Source organism: Corapipo altera, unplaced genomic scaffold (assembly GCF_003945725.1).
Source record: "Corapipo altera isolate COAL_440 unplaced genomic scaffold, ASM394572v1 61286, whole genome shotgun sequence".
Taxonomy (NCBI): Eukaryota; Metazoa; Chordata; class Aves; order Passeriformes; family Pipridae; genus Corapipo; species Corapipo altera.
Window position 1 is genome coordinate 601,800 of NW_020884907.1, and position 17,535 is coordinate 619,334.

Sequence of the window (17,535 nt, forward strand, 5' to 3'; positions counted from 1 at the left end):
ACTTTTTCTTTTTGACAACTAATATAGAAACTTGTTATGTTTATCAGATTCCTTGAATTTCTTCCCAGTTTGGGTTTAATTTTTAGTAAAGCTTATGGGCAGATTAAAAGTGAAAGTAAGGAACTGTGGTAAAAATATGCCAGCAAGAGACAAGAGAATATGTAAAAACATAATGGGCCGTAAATGATGAGGGAAATGGTGGATTCTGTGGATGTTAATTTTGGCTATGTGAAATCCTTGATTTGTTTGGGGATCATGCTTGAAGTTTATATTAGATAAGCTGTGAAAGCTGTCTTGGCATTTAGTGCACATGGGCTTTTTGCAGAGACTGACTTTGACCCAGGTGTTTTACCATAGTTATGCTAGATCGCTGGTGATCTTGTCTTATTATGTAAAATAGTACATTCTACTATTTAGCATGGAAAATAGTCTGGTGGATAGGACAGTGGGCATGAGTTGGAAGATCCCATGTTTTACACTGGAAGAAAATGACTGTGGCTATCATAGAGTTCATAGTAGAACAGAGATGATATATTTATGTACATGTAAAGGTGCCGCTCATCTACAGTTGAAGGGTCAGATCCTCTTTTAATAGAACTAACTGCTTTCTAATGTGGATCTGACCTGGAACAGTTGTGGGTGGTCACTGAGAAGCGCTGTGTCTGTGGGTACACGACTGGTTTAGCAGGTATAATATATATATAGCCTTATCTCTTCTACAGCTAGTACTGAGTGAGTGCTGGAAGGCAGAAGTGTGTAAGTTCTTCCGTCTCTCTTAGTCCTGGGTGTCATGACATCCTCTTCGGAAACCTGAGTGAAACAAAATGGACACAGGAACTGAGGATTTACAGGGGTTGTCAAAAGCTTCTGTGTAACTTTGTTGCCATGAATCATTTGCCACGGGGTTCATGGAGCAGATCTGAAGCGTTTTTATACATGTTTACTACTGTTGGTTTTATTTAGTATCTATAGTTTTTTCCTTGTTTTCCAGCTTGCACCTGTTGTTTTTCGTTTTCTAAACATAACCCTGAGGTTAATTAAGTGCCAGAGATACCAGTGAGAAGTTACAGCACTAAAGAGTACATTTCCCACAGTGCTTATTGTTGCAGTAACAAGGTAGCCAGCACATTTCTAAACTGCTGATAAGAAATTGTAAAAGGAAGCTAAAGGTCTACAGTAGCTAAAAACATGGCTTTGTTTTCATGGTAGTTATGGAGAAATACTTCTGCCCCTCCCCAGTAAATGGTTTTCAGTTAATATGTCACAGATTCTGGCATCATATAGTTTCTTCCATCATTCTGTTTTCACTTCTGTTATAAGACTTGTTGTAGAAAATAATTTTGTAGTCCTCTCATATTTGAAAAAAAATTGGCTCTAAAATGTATGCCACTTTGTGGCTAACAAATACTGTGCCTTGACACAAATGCCATGCAAAGACCTGTCACCACTCTCAAAAGGTTAATTGACATTTCAGGCTGTTGAGTGTCTTCTAAGTAAACATAACCATAACCAAATACATGTGACATTTTTCTTTCAAGAAAATAGACCATTTTTAAGCCTTAGGCAGTATGTAATTTATTAATCAAAACTTGTTCTCATACAACTGTGTTTAAAAGAGAAAAGAGGCATGAATTGTACAGGAAAACAAGTAATTTTAAGGTAAAGCAATATAAAACAAGAGTTATGGCTGCTGTTCAGCTATAAACTCAGGCTGCTGTGCTGCCACGTAGATTGTATTTGTTCTGAGCCCTCTATGATGTTCTGGGATAGGTGTGTATTAAAAGTGAAAAAGAAGACACAAATTTTAATTTATTTATTTTTGATGATTTGTTCTTCATGCTACAACATTAAGAACATGCTACATAGAGTACACTATTTAACAACTTCAGAAAAGTCTTAGAAGTCAGACTTTCTGGGATATTTTTTTTGTCTCTAGTGGCATTGTTTTATAATGCAGAAAAAGCTGCTAACCTGTCTAAGGCTTGGTTTCCATACTGCTGTAATGAACTGTTGAAGTAGCTGATAGGAAGTCCTTTCTAAATAGAGGAGCACAGGGCTGGAACTTGAGAGACTGCAGGACTAAGAGCCTGAGCTTGCTTGCTGTCCCTGTGTTTGACCCTAGTGCCCAGGTGTTCTATCAATAGGTGGTACTGTTCCTGGTTGCCTGCTTTGAGCTGCTCCCACCATAACTCAGGACTTGAGTCCTTTTCTGTTGACTGTTACCGATTTCTTTAACTGAACTAAACTTTTTCTCTTGATAAAAAAACGAGAGTAAGGTAGTATCTTCATGCTCCTGAGAGAACCGGAGTTAATTTCTTTACTAAATTTTATTGAAGTTTGTGGAGAGAAAAATGTTTCTAGCTGTATCATTCTGGTATAATTATCTGGAAAATATTGATCAGCACAGGGGCTTAGCAGAGTTATCCATTAGTGTCATTGACTTGAACACGTACACAGAATCCACTTTGTAGTGTTCTTTACTTTTGTGTGAGAAGGGCAATGCACTGGTATTTTTACCAACCAAGACGTAATCAAGTTAGAGGAAATCAAAGCAGAATTATGATTAAAAATTCATCTGCTTTTATAATTTATAAAACTTTTCTTTAAAGCCTCTAATTCATAGGCTGTGGGCATACTGTTACTAAAGCTATGCCTACCACAAAATGAGCTAGACCAGACTTAACGCATCTTCACCAAGTCTCTTTGTGTTGTCTGCATGCTTTCATCGATTTGATTAAAATGTAAACTTACTTATTTTTATCACAGATTGAAGCCCTAATCGATTGCAGAGCAGCTGACATACTGCAGGCTGACCTGCTGAAGTTCTTTCTACTGTCCTGTTTCTGTACTTAAAGTCAGTCTGACACTGTCTCTTTCCCTTAACTTTGGCCTTGGCTAAACTCCATAGCCCTCTTGGACTGGCAGTGTCATAATTTTCCTTTTGTTTTGCTTAGTCATGTGGCTTTCAGTGTTTGTTACATAGTTATGATGACATAGTTGTAGTATTGATGTAGCATACAAAGAAATGTAATATAACACACATTAATGTGTAAATGTAAATGGTATAGCTGCAATAAATTTTGGATATTCTGTCTTGAAGCCGTGCCCATGGAAGATGTTTTTACCACCCTTTGTTATCTTTCACCTAGATATTACTGTCACTGTAGGATCCAGGGCATGTATTGCTGTTCACAGTACAGGGCCTCTGGCATGGCTTTATTCTGTTAGTGATTTTATCTGAACTGTTGGACTGGTATGAGATTAACTGAGATGTGCCACATTTCTGCTTTTACCAAGTCAGCTACAATATTTACTAGTGGAGGGGAAACTCTAGATTAAAAAGAACTTGTGTGTACATTATCTTTCCAGATGGTAAATCTTTGTATTTTCACTTCTCTTTACTCAGGAAGGCCAGATAGGTTATTTAGTGAAAGTCTTGTAGTTCTGTTCTTGTGTGCTCCATTTATGTGTGAGGTATATCTTGATAATGTTTGAATATAATTTTTTATTGATGGTTAAAAAGCAATTTAAAATGTGTTTTTTTATAACTTTCTATTAAAAATTCTGTTGCTCACATGCTTAGCTGGTTTTTGGCATTTCAGCAGTAGTTATTCAAAAAGCAGAACAGAATTATTTTTGTCATTAACATCTGTATATGGTACAACACACATGAGTAGATTTGTTGATTAAGAAATTACCATTTTTAACTGGTTTACTATTTATTGGTTATTTTTTTCTTTTTCCTAAAAGAAAAATAAATATGAAACTAAATTAAATCTGCAACTTTTCTGATAAACTTCCACAAGGGGAGGAAACTACCTTATTCTAGATCCTTAGTTGTGTTCTATGAATTGGTTCCATCAGATCTGAGGCATAGGAGGGTGCTTTATATCGAGTAGTCATAGGCAGTTTGAATGGTAACTTTGACAAGAAAGAAGTAAATCTGTCTTGGAGTCCAGAAGAATCTGTGGAATATGCATAGTATACAAGTACTTAACATTTGTAAAACCTGACACAGTGTTCACTGACACATACCACTGGCAGTATTGCAAATTGACTTCAGTGCTTCTGTGCCATTTGATTGTAGTCTAAATTTTTGTTTTATAGCTTGAGACAATTGGATGGCAGCTTAATCTTCAAATGGCAGAGTCCAAGCAAGCAAAGCTGAAGTCTCCTCAAGCTGTGCTAGAGCTGGGAGTGAGCAATGAAGATTCAAAGGTAAGAAATACTTTGGACAGAGTTGGAATGAGTTGTGGTGATGGCTTTATGTTAAAGTTCTGAAGCATCTGTTGGAACTCTTGATTGTTGTTAGTTTTGCCAATGTTTTCAGTTTTACATTTCATGAAGGTTGTAGTAAACACTTGAAATTGTGAAGTACTGGTATAATAGCATACATATTCAGCAAACTGAGAGCCATGTTACCAGCACCTTGGGGTATAACAGGAGAAATACCATGGAATATGGTTATTTTAGGTCTTTACAATATCTTTGTAGATAATTTATTTTTATCACATAGCATGTGATTGGTACTTCTTGCTTTTAATACCTAGCAGCTTGCAGCCTTCTGCCATGTGTGTAGTTATGTAAGACATTACTCATCACTTGCAACCTTTCTGTGCTAATTATGTATTATATGAATGATTACTTCGTATGTGAGGCCACAAAAGGCCAGTATTTGGTGGTTTTAAGGTAGAGTCTTAAGTTCAAGAATTTTAGCAGCTGGAGGTGTTTCAGTGCCAAACTCTTTAATAATTTTTTATTCACAAAGTTGGTTTCTTTTGTTAGCCAGAGTGTTTCAAATTAGACTCGATTTGCTTTTAACCTTATCTTGCTAATGGAAATTGGAGTCTTTTCTTCCGTAGTGTCTGTCAGAATGTTTATCTATGGAAAATTCAGTACAAGAAGTTTGAGGGGAGAAATCAGAACTCAGTTCTGCTTTCCGATTTGTGGTGAAATAAAAAGAGAATACACAGCTTATGTTTGTGCTTCTCAACAAGACTTGCAACAGTTGTATTTTTTTCAGCATTTGCAATCTGTATTTTTGAAATGTGCATACAGGAACCAGACAAAGTTTACGCCCAAGCTGCATTGGGCAGCATTGCATACAGATTCAGTTCTTGTGGCAAAACAATTAAAAAAAAATAAAAAGGAAAAAATGTCACTTTTATATGACACAGAAAGTTCTTCTGTTTCCTGTACAAGAAGGATTCAGAAAGTGGATTTTTTTGATTGTTTCCTCTCTTTTTCTCTTTGTGGGTATGTTTAGATTTCAAGATCGGAATTACTTTGCAATAATTACAAGCCTAGAATAGATTTGTGACTGGCATTTAGGTAGAACGGTGCAATAAGAAAACAGTATAGACACTAAAATTTAAAAATCTGATGTGATGATAACTACAGGCTTTTTTCTGAATAATTATATCCTAGTAAATAAGATTGACTAATATCTATTTATATACTAACAGAAGTGTGGGAACATAATTTTTCGGTTGTACATTGCATCTTCATGGTCTCTTGGTGCACTAAGTATTGTTACCTGAAAATCATCACTGCTAGGTACTTTTTTTTTCTCCTCAAAATTATGTGTGTGCCTTTTGCACAGAAATGTGATGTGAATTTAATTTATATATTCTTAATGGCTGTCTTAATTTGTCACGTTTTTTTTTTCATAACTCATGGATATAATGAAGTTATCTTAGGAAAGAAAAAAAATGCCGTTACAGAGGAGCTTTTGTGGGCTGGCTCATTAGGGGGCAGTAGTGCTCTTTATCACGCTGGTTCTTTGCCTTTTTGAGATAATAATCAATTCTGAAGTCAGTCGTTGTGGGAAGTGTTAAGTGTTTACATTTCTAATCTGTATATGACAATAGAAGTTTCTCTTGCTCATCTACAAAACTAAAGCCTATTAATAAAAAAATATACTGAGCACAGTAAATGAAATCAGCCATTATTTTCACTTTTACTAACTAAATTTAATTATACATTAATGTTTACTACAACTCACACCACTTAAAGAACATTTAAATGGCTCTTATTCAGAAGCTGACATTTAAAATTAGTATTTAAATTATCTCTCCAGGAGATGTAATCAGAAAACCTTTGGGTATATGGATATTATTTGTGCTTTGTGAAATAAAAAGAAATCTGCTATATGCTAAATAAATATTTATAGAGTATATTTTGTCAGCTTAGATGAAATGCAGAGTCCCAGAGGTATAAGTCCATCAAAGCTCAGAAATAAGGTGTTCTTAGGTTCTTTTAGGTGATTCAAGCTGCTAGTGACATTTGCATTACCCAGAGAATATGCTGCTTGTGGCTAAGTAATAATTATGATCAGATCCCATGTTTTTTGAGTTTTGCTGGTTTTTGTCACAGATTTGATGTTTGCTTATACTCAGACCTTGAATTATGCTGGAGTTAGGTTCGTGTGGGGGTGGATCGGGTGGGCTGCCAGACCCTGCCTTACAGCCCCACTTGTCCTGTGATCGAGGCTGCTTTGCAGCTTGCTTGCTTCTGCTGTTTTGTATGAGGAGGAGAAAAAAGGAACTTTCAATAAAAAATCCAATTAACAGTGGTTTCTTACAATGATTCATAATTTGAAATGTTTAATTGCACTTCTAATTCTGAGGGAAGTGAAATGTCTGTGAACTGGGCGCACAAACAAACTGGTATAATAGGAAACATATTTTTAAACTGCAAAGTCCTTTTGCTTCTGTTATGACATTTTGATGAGTTTAGGTGACATTTAGAATTGATGTCTGCTGTGTATGAGGTTTGTTTTTAATAATATAATTTGGTTTCAGATTTTTGGACTGTTGATTTGCAACACAACAATCTGGAGATTTTGCACAAACTATCATTATTTTTATGGTTATAGGGTCAATTAACCAGTAGAGGGAGCAGAAATTAATAATCCTGCTAATCTGTGCTGCTAATTATGATTTTGATTTGCAAACAAAGACTGTTCACAAAAAGTGTTGTGTTTATTTAATATCTGTTTTCTTCAGTAATTCCTTTGATAGCTATCTACATAGACACACATTCTCATATTCCTTCCCACTGTTGATAGCAGTAATTCCTTAGATCATCTAGTCCAGACCTTTTTAAACAACTGTGATAATTTTCTATAACCATAGGAGCCATATAAATAAATAAATAAATTTTAATGAAGAGGGTAGAAAAGGTCAAAGGGCTTCAGAAATGTCGCATCATTGGCGCTGAATACCTTCACAGCGGAATGTGAGGAGTAGGAGTGTGCTCTTGGAGAGTTGCTGCTGTACCTCATCATTGGGAGGATCCAGTAAGGCACATTACTATATGAGATCTGGATCCCTTTCCTCACCCACGGCGTGGGGTGGCCCAGTTCTAGTTCCATTTCCATCTGAAGAACCATTCCGACGCCTTGAAGGATGGGGAAAGGGAACTCCAGGGGTTTCTTCAGGGTTTTCTTCCGACCCTGAGCCTGGAGGGGAGAGGTACCCCTCTCTCCCCGCCCTGCACATGGCCCCATGGCCGGCAGGGAGACAGGACACCGGGCGTGGAGAGGAGGCAAGAGAGAGTTTATTGTGGGGGATGTTACATTTATAGGGTTTAGGAGGATTCACAGAGTAACCGATTAGAAGTCTCAAGGGGCTTACAGGAACACCCAATCACAAGAAGAGGTTAGCAAAGGCCAATGGGAAACACCTCAGGACACCTTCCCAGGACATTCCTGCATGGATAACATGGGGGGTGCTGGGAATAAGAAGCATGTGTTTGCAAAGAGACCACCAAAAGCCATTTTAAGACATGTTTAAACAACAGTTTTTCCTATATAATGCAGGTTTAGTGCTACAATGAGATATTTATTATTGTGTATTTTCACATGCGTAGTAACCATTTATGCTTGAAAATCATTAGGATAAATAAATTATTCTTGCCAAGTATTGTCTTTTGATAGTTTTCCAATTTTTTTTCTGTAAATTCATTCTATAGATTTCATTGGATTCACTTATCTAATTGCAGTGGAACAAGCTCCACAGGGAAGTGGTCACAGCACCAAGCCTGTCAGTGCTCATGAAGGTTTGGACAACACTCTCAGGCGCATGGTGTTTTTCTTGGGGCATCTTCGAGCTCAGGATATTCTATGATTCTCTGAAAATCAAAATAGGGTCTGATTACATATGTAGCTGAGATAGTACACATTCATCATTCTACAGAGTAAATAGAAGTCTGGAAATCTGAAATTATTATCTTTCACTTGTTAAAATAACAGGACATGGTTTTCTTTTTTTTCCTCCTAGTTTTTATAGACTTTCTATAAATTTCTGGACTGTGAACAAAATCTAGACCTTTTTGCTCTGTTTGCTTCAATAAGTATGCCATTCTGCTTTCTGAGTTTGCCATTGTGATTACTTTTCTCATCTTTAACATCATAGCAAATTAGATGAGAAACAAGTCTTTTCTTCTAGCAGAGATAGATCTCAATTCAGGCTGTAGATTCTGTTCAGCCTGTATGCCATGCAGGCAGGACCTGCACTTGGATTGGTATATAAGGAAATACAGCGGTGCTTCCCCTTCCACCTCACTTTAGCCCTTTGTTTCTCTTTGAAAAGAATTTGTGTTTGTTGAGTGGGATAACAGTGAGAGTTGGTGGATGCTAGTGATATGATCCCACTTCTGGGAGGTAGGAGGTGGCAGAAATGAGCACGTACTTCTTTCATTTGCCTTCTCAGTCCTCAGCTTTTGGGATGATGCATTTAGTTGCCTTGGGAGTAATTTGTATCTGTAGGACCTTGGAAAAAAAGTACACTTAACAGTAATGATGCTGAAAGAACTGTGATGAAGTCCAAGCAAGTGTGAATTATGTCTCACGTTCCTCAGCTACCTCTTAACCACTTTCTTTTCTGATGAGGACATCGCCCTTTTCTTTCTCAGAACACAAACAAGCTTGGTTGTACACCCATGAACTGAGTTTAGTTTTCTCATCAAGTTTATTTCTAAGTCTCTAGCAATTGCAAAAGAAAAGTAGGACAGGCCTTAGATGAATGCAAAATGTTTAAGGATGAGATTGAGAGAATAGGGTTTTTTCATTCCTGTTTGGAGGACTTAAGAGGAGACCTGGATAGCCTCAGACATCAGAGACCTGACTCAAGGTTTTTCTGTACTTCTGAATAAGCAAGGTTCCTGCTTTTGACAAGGCACATCATGAAATTAGTTTTGTTGTGAGAATTAAAATCTCATAAATACTGCTGCTAAGAAAGCAGAAACTTCCCTAAGAGCAGGTTTCAGAATATTGAGAAAGCTCATCATATTTGTAGGAGCTGTAGTAAGAATGTATAATCTTGAATGTGTGGAACAACTCAGAAAAATGAGCCTGAAATTTATAACTTGCTTACAGCAGTCACATTGCTACAGAAAGATGACAGAAATTTAATTGCTCTGCCATGAGAGCCAGAAATTCTGGACTTACAGTGCACAGCAATTCTTGCATTAGACTGTTTGGTTTTGATGTATCATAGCTATTACCTCTGATTAAATCCATTTAATTAGAGGAAAAAATGAAGGTGCAGTCCAGAATTTTTAAGATGCTGAGAGGACTTTTTTTGTTCTCTTACCAACGAAGAAAGGGACCACAGAGTAACCCATGTTCTGTAAGCTGTGAGTAGTTTGACATTTTACTTAGGAACCATTTACCAGATGGTGTGTCTCCAGGAGTATGCACTCACCTCTGGCAATTCTACTGCAGGGTGTACTTAATTATCTGACTCCATTTGTGATTTTACATTATTTAATTATCCAGCTTATAGTGAGGATCTTTTTACAGTGTACTTACATTTCACCTGGCTACATGCACAGTTTATGAATACAGTCTATATCACATAAATTTACAAACCCTGTAACTGGTTACAGCCTCTGCATATGCTCTGTTCCTACAGAAACATTCGTAGGACTTTGTGTTTTTGTGTCATGGAACTAAAGAAGAAAATGGTCCTAGTTGACTGTGTTCAGTTGGTTGCAGCCTTGGGCTACCTTAGCTTACAGTTAGTAATGAAACTCTTGTATGGGAGTAAACTGAATTGTCTCTAATGTGTAATTGTACCATTGTCAGTCCAAATAAACAGCAGAACAGAAGCTGAAATACTTAACTTTCAAGTTTAAACTTGGTGACCCATTTCACTGCTAGGCAGAGTTAAACTTTAAAGCCTTGAGGGAATTTGAAAAACAGAAAGATCTGGTGAGTTTTTCTCATTTAATGCAGTTGTTCATGCCATATTTTTTCTTAGAAAATTTGTTTCCTGTTCACCTGAAGCTAGTTTTACAGGCTTGGTCCTTCAGTCTTTTCAGAGAAAGAAAACACATTCATGGGATTCATTGCAAATTCTCATAACTATGCAGCTATAATTGTACAGTCCCATGAGTACTCTTGTGAGTATGAAGTTTAACAAGGGTGAGATTCAACTTCAAAATGAGCACCTGACAGTATTTTACTTTCAGACTTCCTTCGTAAAACTTTCAAGAGTAGGGCTGGCCACAGAAACCAAAAATGAACTTTTTGAAACATTCGCACACAGTGTCTTTTTTGTAATACTAAAAAATGAGGACATTGCATGTGAAGCTGCTTAATTTGGGTTAAGAAATTACAGAATCTATTTAATGTTCAGCCCAAAAGAGAGAAACTGTTTCAAGTCAGAGAAATACATCTTGCCAGAGCCAGGTCCCACAGCTTATTTTGGGACCATTTCAGGGCTGTGCATGCTGCACCCAGTCACATTTCCTTCCCTCTCCATTTTCTTTATCCACAATGTGTCATGTGTCTTGTGGAAAGACATGTGCATACCTTTTCTTTCTAACAATGTCAACACTTATATCAGAAGAGGCTGTTTTAGGGGTGAAAGAGTTGCAAGGAGCAGCTGCCAGACCAATTCACATACCTTGCTTTTGGCTCATGTACCTTTAGAAAACATTATGGTGAGAAGAATCGTATCCAATTACTCTGTTGGTTTATAACTTGCCAGCAGTTCTGTATTGCTTAGACTATTACAAACTAATTAGGTGTTTAATGTGACAAGCATGTCACCAGGTGTGCTCATAGTGCAGGAACCCACACTTTTTCATTTGCATTCAGTCCACATTTGTGTTCACCATTATGATTCTCCCCTGGTCTCTACTTTTCCTTTATCAGTTCTTTAAATTCATTGTTTTGTGACTTTTGGTACAAAGTGGTACTGTCAAGGAAAAGTAATCTTCTTGTGATTAGGAATTTCCAACCGAGCATCTTTGTGGATTAATAGCATGGTTTTGAATTAAAAGCAATGGGATTGTCCACATTACAGAATTACTGGACTTGTTTTCCTGGTACTTTTGCTAATTTTTTGTCAGTTTGCAAGTAATGTAATTGCCAGATCTGACTTACTTGAGAAGTAGAATGTGTATTCTTAAAAGAGTAGAAAGTTAGCATCTCCCACATCACTAACATCTGTCCTGCTTGAGGCAATAAATACACAGTACATGCTGTCAAACAATATCAGCATTGAGCATTTGACATTGTACAGGTGTCTAACAGTGCTGTGACATCCTTTCTAGTCCCTCCTCAGATGGAAGAAGGTAGGTCATCACCTCAATTATATGCAGAGGAGGCAGTTTTCACTCATCCTGTTTCCTGTTGTTTACAAATGACAGGAGTCTGGTATCTAGAACTGTGTGATATCTCAGTCTGTGCCATTTGGTTTTGTCTGAGTTATTTAGCAAACTTTAAAAGCTGCTATGACAAGTGACCTTTTTCACTGGTTAAAATACATGAAATATGACCTCTTTCACAGGAAAACCACAACCCACAGCATGGCCTCTGAGCAAATCTTGTTCAGTATGATGGTATAAAATCACTACTAGTGAAATAACAAATTCATATTTCTAGGACTGCGTGCTCACTGGCAGGGCAGTAATAGAAAGAAATTTCAAGGGGAAAAGGAAAAAACCCTTTTTTCCTTATCAAGACAGATTCTGTTACTAAAAATACATTTTGAAGCTTTGGAATAATGAAAGGGCAATACAAAACCCAGAAGAGAGCCAAAGCTAATGAAAATGCTTGTCTCTCTTTTTCAGTAATGCCTGATTTGAGGCTTTTTGGATTTCTTCTGTTGCATACAGTCAGGCAGCAGAGTTTCAAGAATGCTAAAAATGCTAGATTATTTCTCTGTCCCCCTTTGGAATGTCAACAGAAACAAGGAGCTGGGAGATGCTTATGCCTGGGAATAAGTTATGTGATGAGACTGGGAATTCTGCAGCAAAACGAGTTGCCAAGGGCCAGATTTGTAGGCAGCTCTGGTTGTGTATATTTCTTTGATTAGGTACTTCAGTACTTAAGGGTGCACTTGTCTCCTTCATGAGTTGGAGAAACATATTGTAAGGTTGGAAAAGACCTTCAAGATCACTGAGTCCAACTTTTAACACTGCTGTGTTCAGCACTGAACCATATCCCTAAGTGCCACATCCACGTGCTGTTTGAATGCCTCCAGGCATGACGATTCCACCACTTCCCTGGGCAGCCTATTCCAGTGCCTAAGCACCCTTTCAGTAAAGAAAGGTTGTCTGATATCTATTCTAAACCACAGTGTCAGCATAAGAGAGCCACAAGCTTAAGATGTCTGGAGAAGGAATGACCTCTATGAGGCTGCCCACTTGTGACTTAGGTGTGCTGTCATACTTGGTAGTCCTGGAGGGTTTGCAGCCTGGACCTGAGTATAGGATTCAGTAACTGTACAGAGGAGTTCAAATTCGTGTTGTCTTTACTCCTCTATTCAGAATCCTAAATAAAGGAATGTGAAAATCTAACCATACACACTTGAAAATAAATACATCTCTTTGTTCAAGAAGAAGTGCATGAATATTACAAACACTGCCTGAAAATACCTAAAGTCATTACGAGAAAGGAAGTGCCTTTTAGTAGGAAATCTTAAGAATGCTCATGAGGAGAAGGTTCATTTGAAGGTGCAGTTTAGAGGCAGGAAGAAAGTTATCTGTAGATTCAGGCAAATCCTTGTTACAGCAGAGAAACAAAATTCCTGAGCTGGCTTTTTTCTTGTTGTCATTTCAAGATCACTTTGCCTCTTCATGTTCCCATTCCTTCTTCCTTTCTTTCATGTCATCTTCATAGGAACAGGTGCATTGTACTTCTATCAAAGGAATTCAGGTTCCAAAATATCTTTGAAATTCCTCAAAAATCAGAGTTACCACTGAAGTGGGACAGAATTCCTGAGGATACTGCTATGTCTAAGAGGTTCTGATGCAAGCTTTCAAGTGCTGCTACTATAACCAGCAACTTCTTTTTTTTATTGTTTGTTTCTGTTTATTTTCTTTTTGAATAATAGTTGATTAAGTAATAGACCACTACAATACTTTATTAGGTGGGTTTCCTTTATTGTTCAGGCCTTAAAGCCCTTCTTGTGCTGTAGGGTATCTTCTGTTCCCCAGGAATGTGAAGCACAGTGTTTAGGCAGTTTTTGGACAGTTTCAGAGTTCCTGGGTGGCAGTATATTCCTATCTATACTTTTGAATGCTAAAATGTAACAAGTTCTTAAATGAGCATTTTAGTTTTCTCTTTCAGAATTTGTATCACATTTAGTGAAAATGAAAGTCCTTCAGGTGAGGACCAAAATAGGTTGTAGATAATATCGATGTGATGAAGAATAACCAGTTTCAGGTATTGAAACTGGAATTATTTGACTTCTTACCAAATGCAGATGTGTTGGAGACAACATACCAGAGGAAATGTTTTAGTGGTAAACCTTTTCAGGAGAACTACTTTGCTGCAGCAGCAAGAAGCTGCTCAGTTGGAATGCATTAATTTGCCAAGGGTACTGTAGCCAGGCAGACTCAGGTAAGCTGGCACAGAGATGTTTGAAAATGGTGTAAGACAGAGCAGAAATGCATGAAACAGATATGGGGAAGTAGAGGCAGTAAGGGCAATGAACAACACAGAGAAGCGAGGAATTGTTGTTTATTGAGAGCTGCCTGAAGTTGAGTTGAACCTATAAAAGTTTTTTTGGGTAAAAATGAGAATGATTATCATGCAGGGAAATGATGCACTGTCACATGATGCAGTGCTTTGTTCTCAACCTGGTATCTGAAAAGTCATTCTGAAAAGCTCTTGAAAATTCAAGTGTATCATAATTTGAATTCATTTTTTTAGTGGAGTTGCTTTAAAATTCATATTACTGTTTCAAACTGCAATTGTATGCTTCTGTGGCCTTGAGAGAGTCACAAAGCACTTGGAGCCATCCTTGACTTTGACATTGAGGCCTGCGGTGCTTATCTAGGACAGAGTATACGTGCTGTGTCTAGTGCTTTCTGAAAAGCAGAACCTGACATTTTATTTAGGTTTATGAGGGTGTGCCTTCCAAGGGTGATCCACAGACCAATAGCAGATATTGCAAAAATGTGTGGGAATAGTAAGGCAGAGGAAGGATATAACAACAAAAAACTTCAAAATCCAAAAAAAATTACTCACAGAAGGCATCTAGTACATCTTTTCTTTATAGACAGAGAGATGAAACATATTTTTCAGCACAGAGCATGTGAGGTGCAGTGCTGTAAGTTAAGCACTGCGCTGAGACATTAGGTTGTGGGTATTTGTTCGAAACCCCTTTCTTCCCTTCTTGGCAATAAACGAGTTTGTTTTCAAAACATTCCAATCCAACATAAGCCAGCTTTGAATTTGTTTGAAGTAACCTGAATGTTTTTGTTAATGTGAGTATTTTTAAAATGCTCAAAACTTGTAAACTTGAGAGACTACTGGCTTTTTATGCCGATGTGGTTTCAGACATTGGAAAAAAATTGGTATTCTGTTCTTCTCACTGTTTTATGAAGCACTTCAGTAATGTGCTTTCAGCATTAGCCTATTTCTTTTTTCTATCTTTTTTTTTTTAACTGAAAAATGAAATAATTCTGGACCAAACATGAGTCAGCCTATAAAACTTCAAAAAGAGCTTTGCAGCTCAACCCCCAAATCCTATTATTTTAATATGTGTCTTTTTATGAAGATAAGCGCTTCCCATTTTCAGAGTTGTATGGAATTGGCATGTGTTTAATTTTGTCACAAGAAAGTTGCAGGGGTAGGGAGAGTGTGAATGCTATGAAGACTGCAGGTTATCATTGCCACTGGAAACAACATCCAGCACTGTGTTGTGCTACGTACAGGTCTGGAACAGGTGCAAAAGTAATCTGCAATTATGTATGTACAACATGTATTAATATCTTCATATTACCTCAGAGCTTGAAAAATTAAATTATTCTTTGGCTTTGTGGAAATAAAGTTCTTTTAAAAACGTATCTAGTTACATGAAATCACTTTCCTTATTTGCATCTAATTCTGAAAGTTCCAGTAAAATACTCTTTTCAGGGGTGACTTTTTAATTTTTTTTCTTTTCTCTTAAAGAATACTATCATCTTTACTAAATGCAAAAGAGTTTGCAATATGTTGAGAAGAAAGGCTTTGGGGCTAGAAAAGTGCCTTGTAGTTTGTCCCACAAAATCTCTTTCAAGTTTAATTGACTTAAATTGTGTAAAAATTACTATTTCATTTTTGCTGATTGTTTCTCTTAGAAGTCCTGGATTTTTGCCCAAACACTAATTGATTATGAGCATTCTGATTTAAGGTCAGGCTCTGCTATCATTAAACACCAAGCAGGTAACACTCTTGGGCACTCTGGAGTGTGTAGTCCGGGTGCTGAGGTAATGGACCCTGGAGAAGGAGAGTGCTTGGCTGGGCTTCCTTCCTACCTTGAATCAGGGAATCAGCTGTGTTCTCTCCACTTTCTGAAGGTGGCATATAAAATGATGTAGGAGATGGTGACTGATCTTCCCACAGGTAGATGAATGCTCTACAGAAAATAAAAGCCCCCCAACACTTCCAGAGAGTATGAAATAGAACACACTCATTTACTAGCAAAAAGATGGATGAGGTGACCAAAAGGATTTTCCTCGTAATTTTTTTTGGTTGCTATAAAAAATATCTTAATAAAATGTAATATATATATAAATAGTAAGGGACTGCAGATGTGCAGTAAAATGACAGTGAAAGTGACAGTAAAATCTGCTTTGCTTTCAATTCCCCTACTCTGTCTATAGCCTGCAAGCAGCCTGGAAACCAGTTTGAAATGGGGCAGGAAATCCTTGACCAAGGAGGAGAAGATTATCACTGAAACCAGCATCAAGCGGAATAGCCCAGCATGGGATTCAGTGTCCTTGGCAATTCTTGTTAGAATGTTGGAGATGTTTTTAATCCTTAACATTGCTTAACTTAAGTGGGATTTTTTTGCATGTGAAAGTAGATACCTTTGTCAACAGTTGTCAGGTATTCTTCAAGGCAAGCACAAAGCAATAGAACAAACTGTGACTGTAGATAGGAACCAAACCAAACCAAACCCCGTTCTCCTGCTGGCAGTTGAGAAGTGTTTTGATTCCCCCTCTAAATACATTGAAACCCCACGTGTGTGTTTTCTTATGTAGAAGGTGAAGGAGAGGCTGGTGAATGAAGTTCACCAGTCTCAGAGTTGTGCCTCTATGTTTGTAACACTGAGCTGCAAAATGGAGCCCTGAAATGAATTAGAAAATGAAAGAAAACCAGTGTCCTGGAGGTTTCTGGACATCATGAGTCCTCATGCTTCCAGTGGGATCTACAAAATAATTGTACAGGTGCAGAAGGAAATGGACTGTGATTTGTAGGTGATTGTGAGTTGTTAACATGGGTAAAGGTGTGACATAGCAATGCAAATGCGACTTTAAGCCATGCCCTGTTTTTAACTGTTAACACTTCTTTTTCATGGTTACTGGAATCATGCTTTCAAAAATAGTGGTCGTCTACTAGTCCCAGATTTTAGCAGACATCTTAAGACTAGCATTCTGCTTTACAGATGTAGATAAAAGTGAGGCTGTTCAATCTGTCATCATCATCATGGCTGGGCTTTGCAAATGAAGATTTGGGAAGGTCTCTACCCAATGTTTGCTACAAGCGTGTTGGTGGCTAAAAAGGCCAATATGAGACAGACACATCCGGTTGCAAAAGGCACAGCAGAAAGACTCCTTAAGTGGTATATTCTGCAAGACACGATTCTTTCTGCGTTGTCTTTTCTCCTCAAGAGTGACCCTGGGTGCGTTCTCAAAGGAGGCAGCAGCGTTATAGATGGTGTGTCTCCAGACCTTCCGATTGGAGGCCAGAGTAGACCAGTTATGTTGATCAATATGGCCAAGGCTGAGATGTTGTTTCAGGGAGTCCTTGTATCTTCTCTTCAGGGCTCCTCTCTTGCCTGTGTTTGTGCCTTTACTATTACTACTAATTGTGCTTGTAACAAACGTGGATAGAGCCTTCCTAAATCTTCATTCGTGAAGCCTAGCCATGATTACTACTAATACAAAGATCAGGATGATTTTTGGTAAGCTTGTAAAACTTAATGTTTTCAGAGGCAGGAAAGAGAAATTACTTGCATGGAATTTATTAAGGTTGCTACATTTGCATCTCTTTTTAATGAAATCAGTGAGATGGAGAGACAAGTAAAT

General features: G+C 37.6%; 1 protein-coding gene across 1 annotated transcript in view; it reads left to right on the top strand.

The window, feature by feature from the left end:
* Positions 1-17,535, top strand: part of COMMD10 (COMM domain containing 10) — a 101,361-nt gene that overhangs the window by 17,196 nt on the left and 66,630 nt on the right. Inside the window, exon 5 of the mRNA XM_027652581.1 lies at positions 4,108-4,218. Coding sequence (XP_027508382.1) covers positions 4,108-4,218 — 111 coding nt within the window. The remainder of the gene's footprint in view (positions 1-4,107; positions 4,219-17,535) is intronic.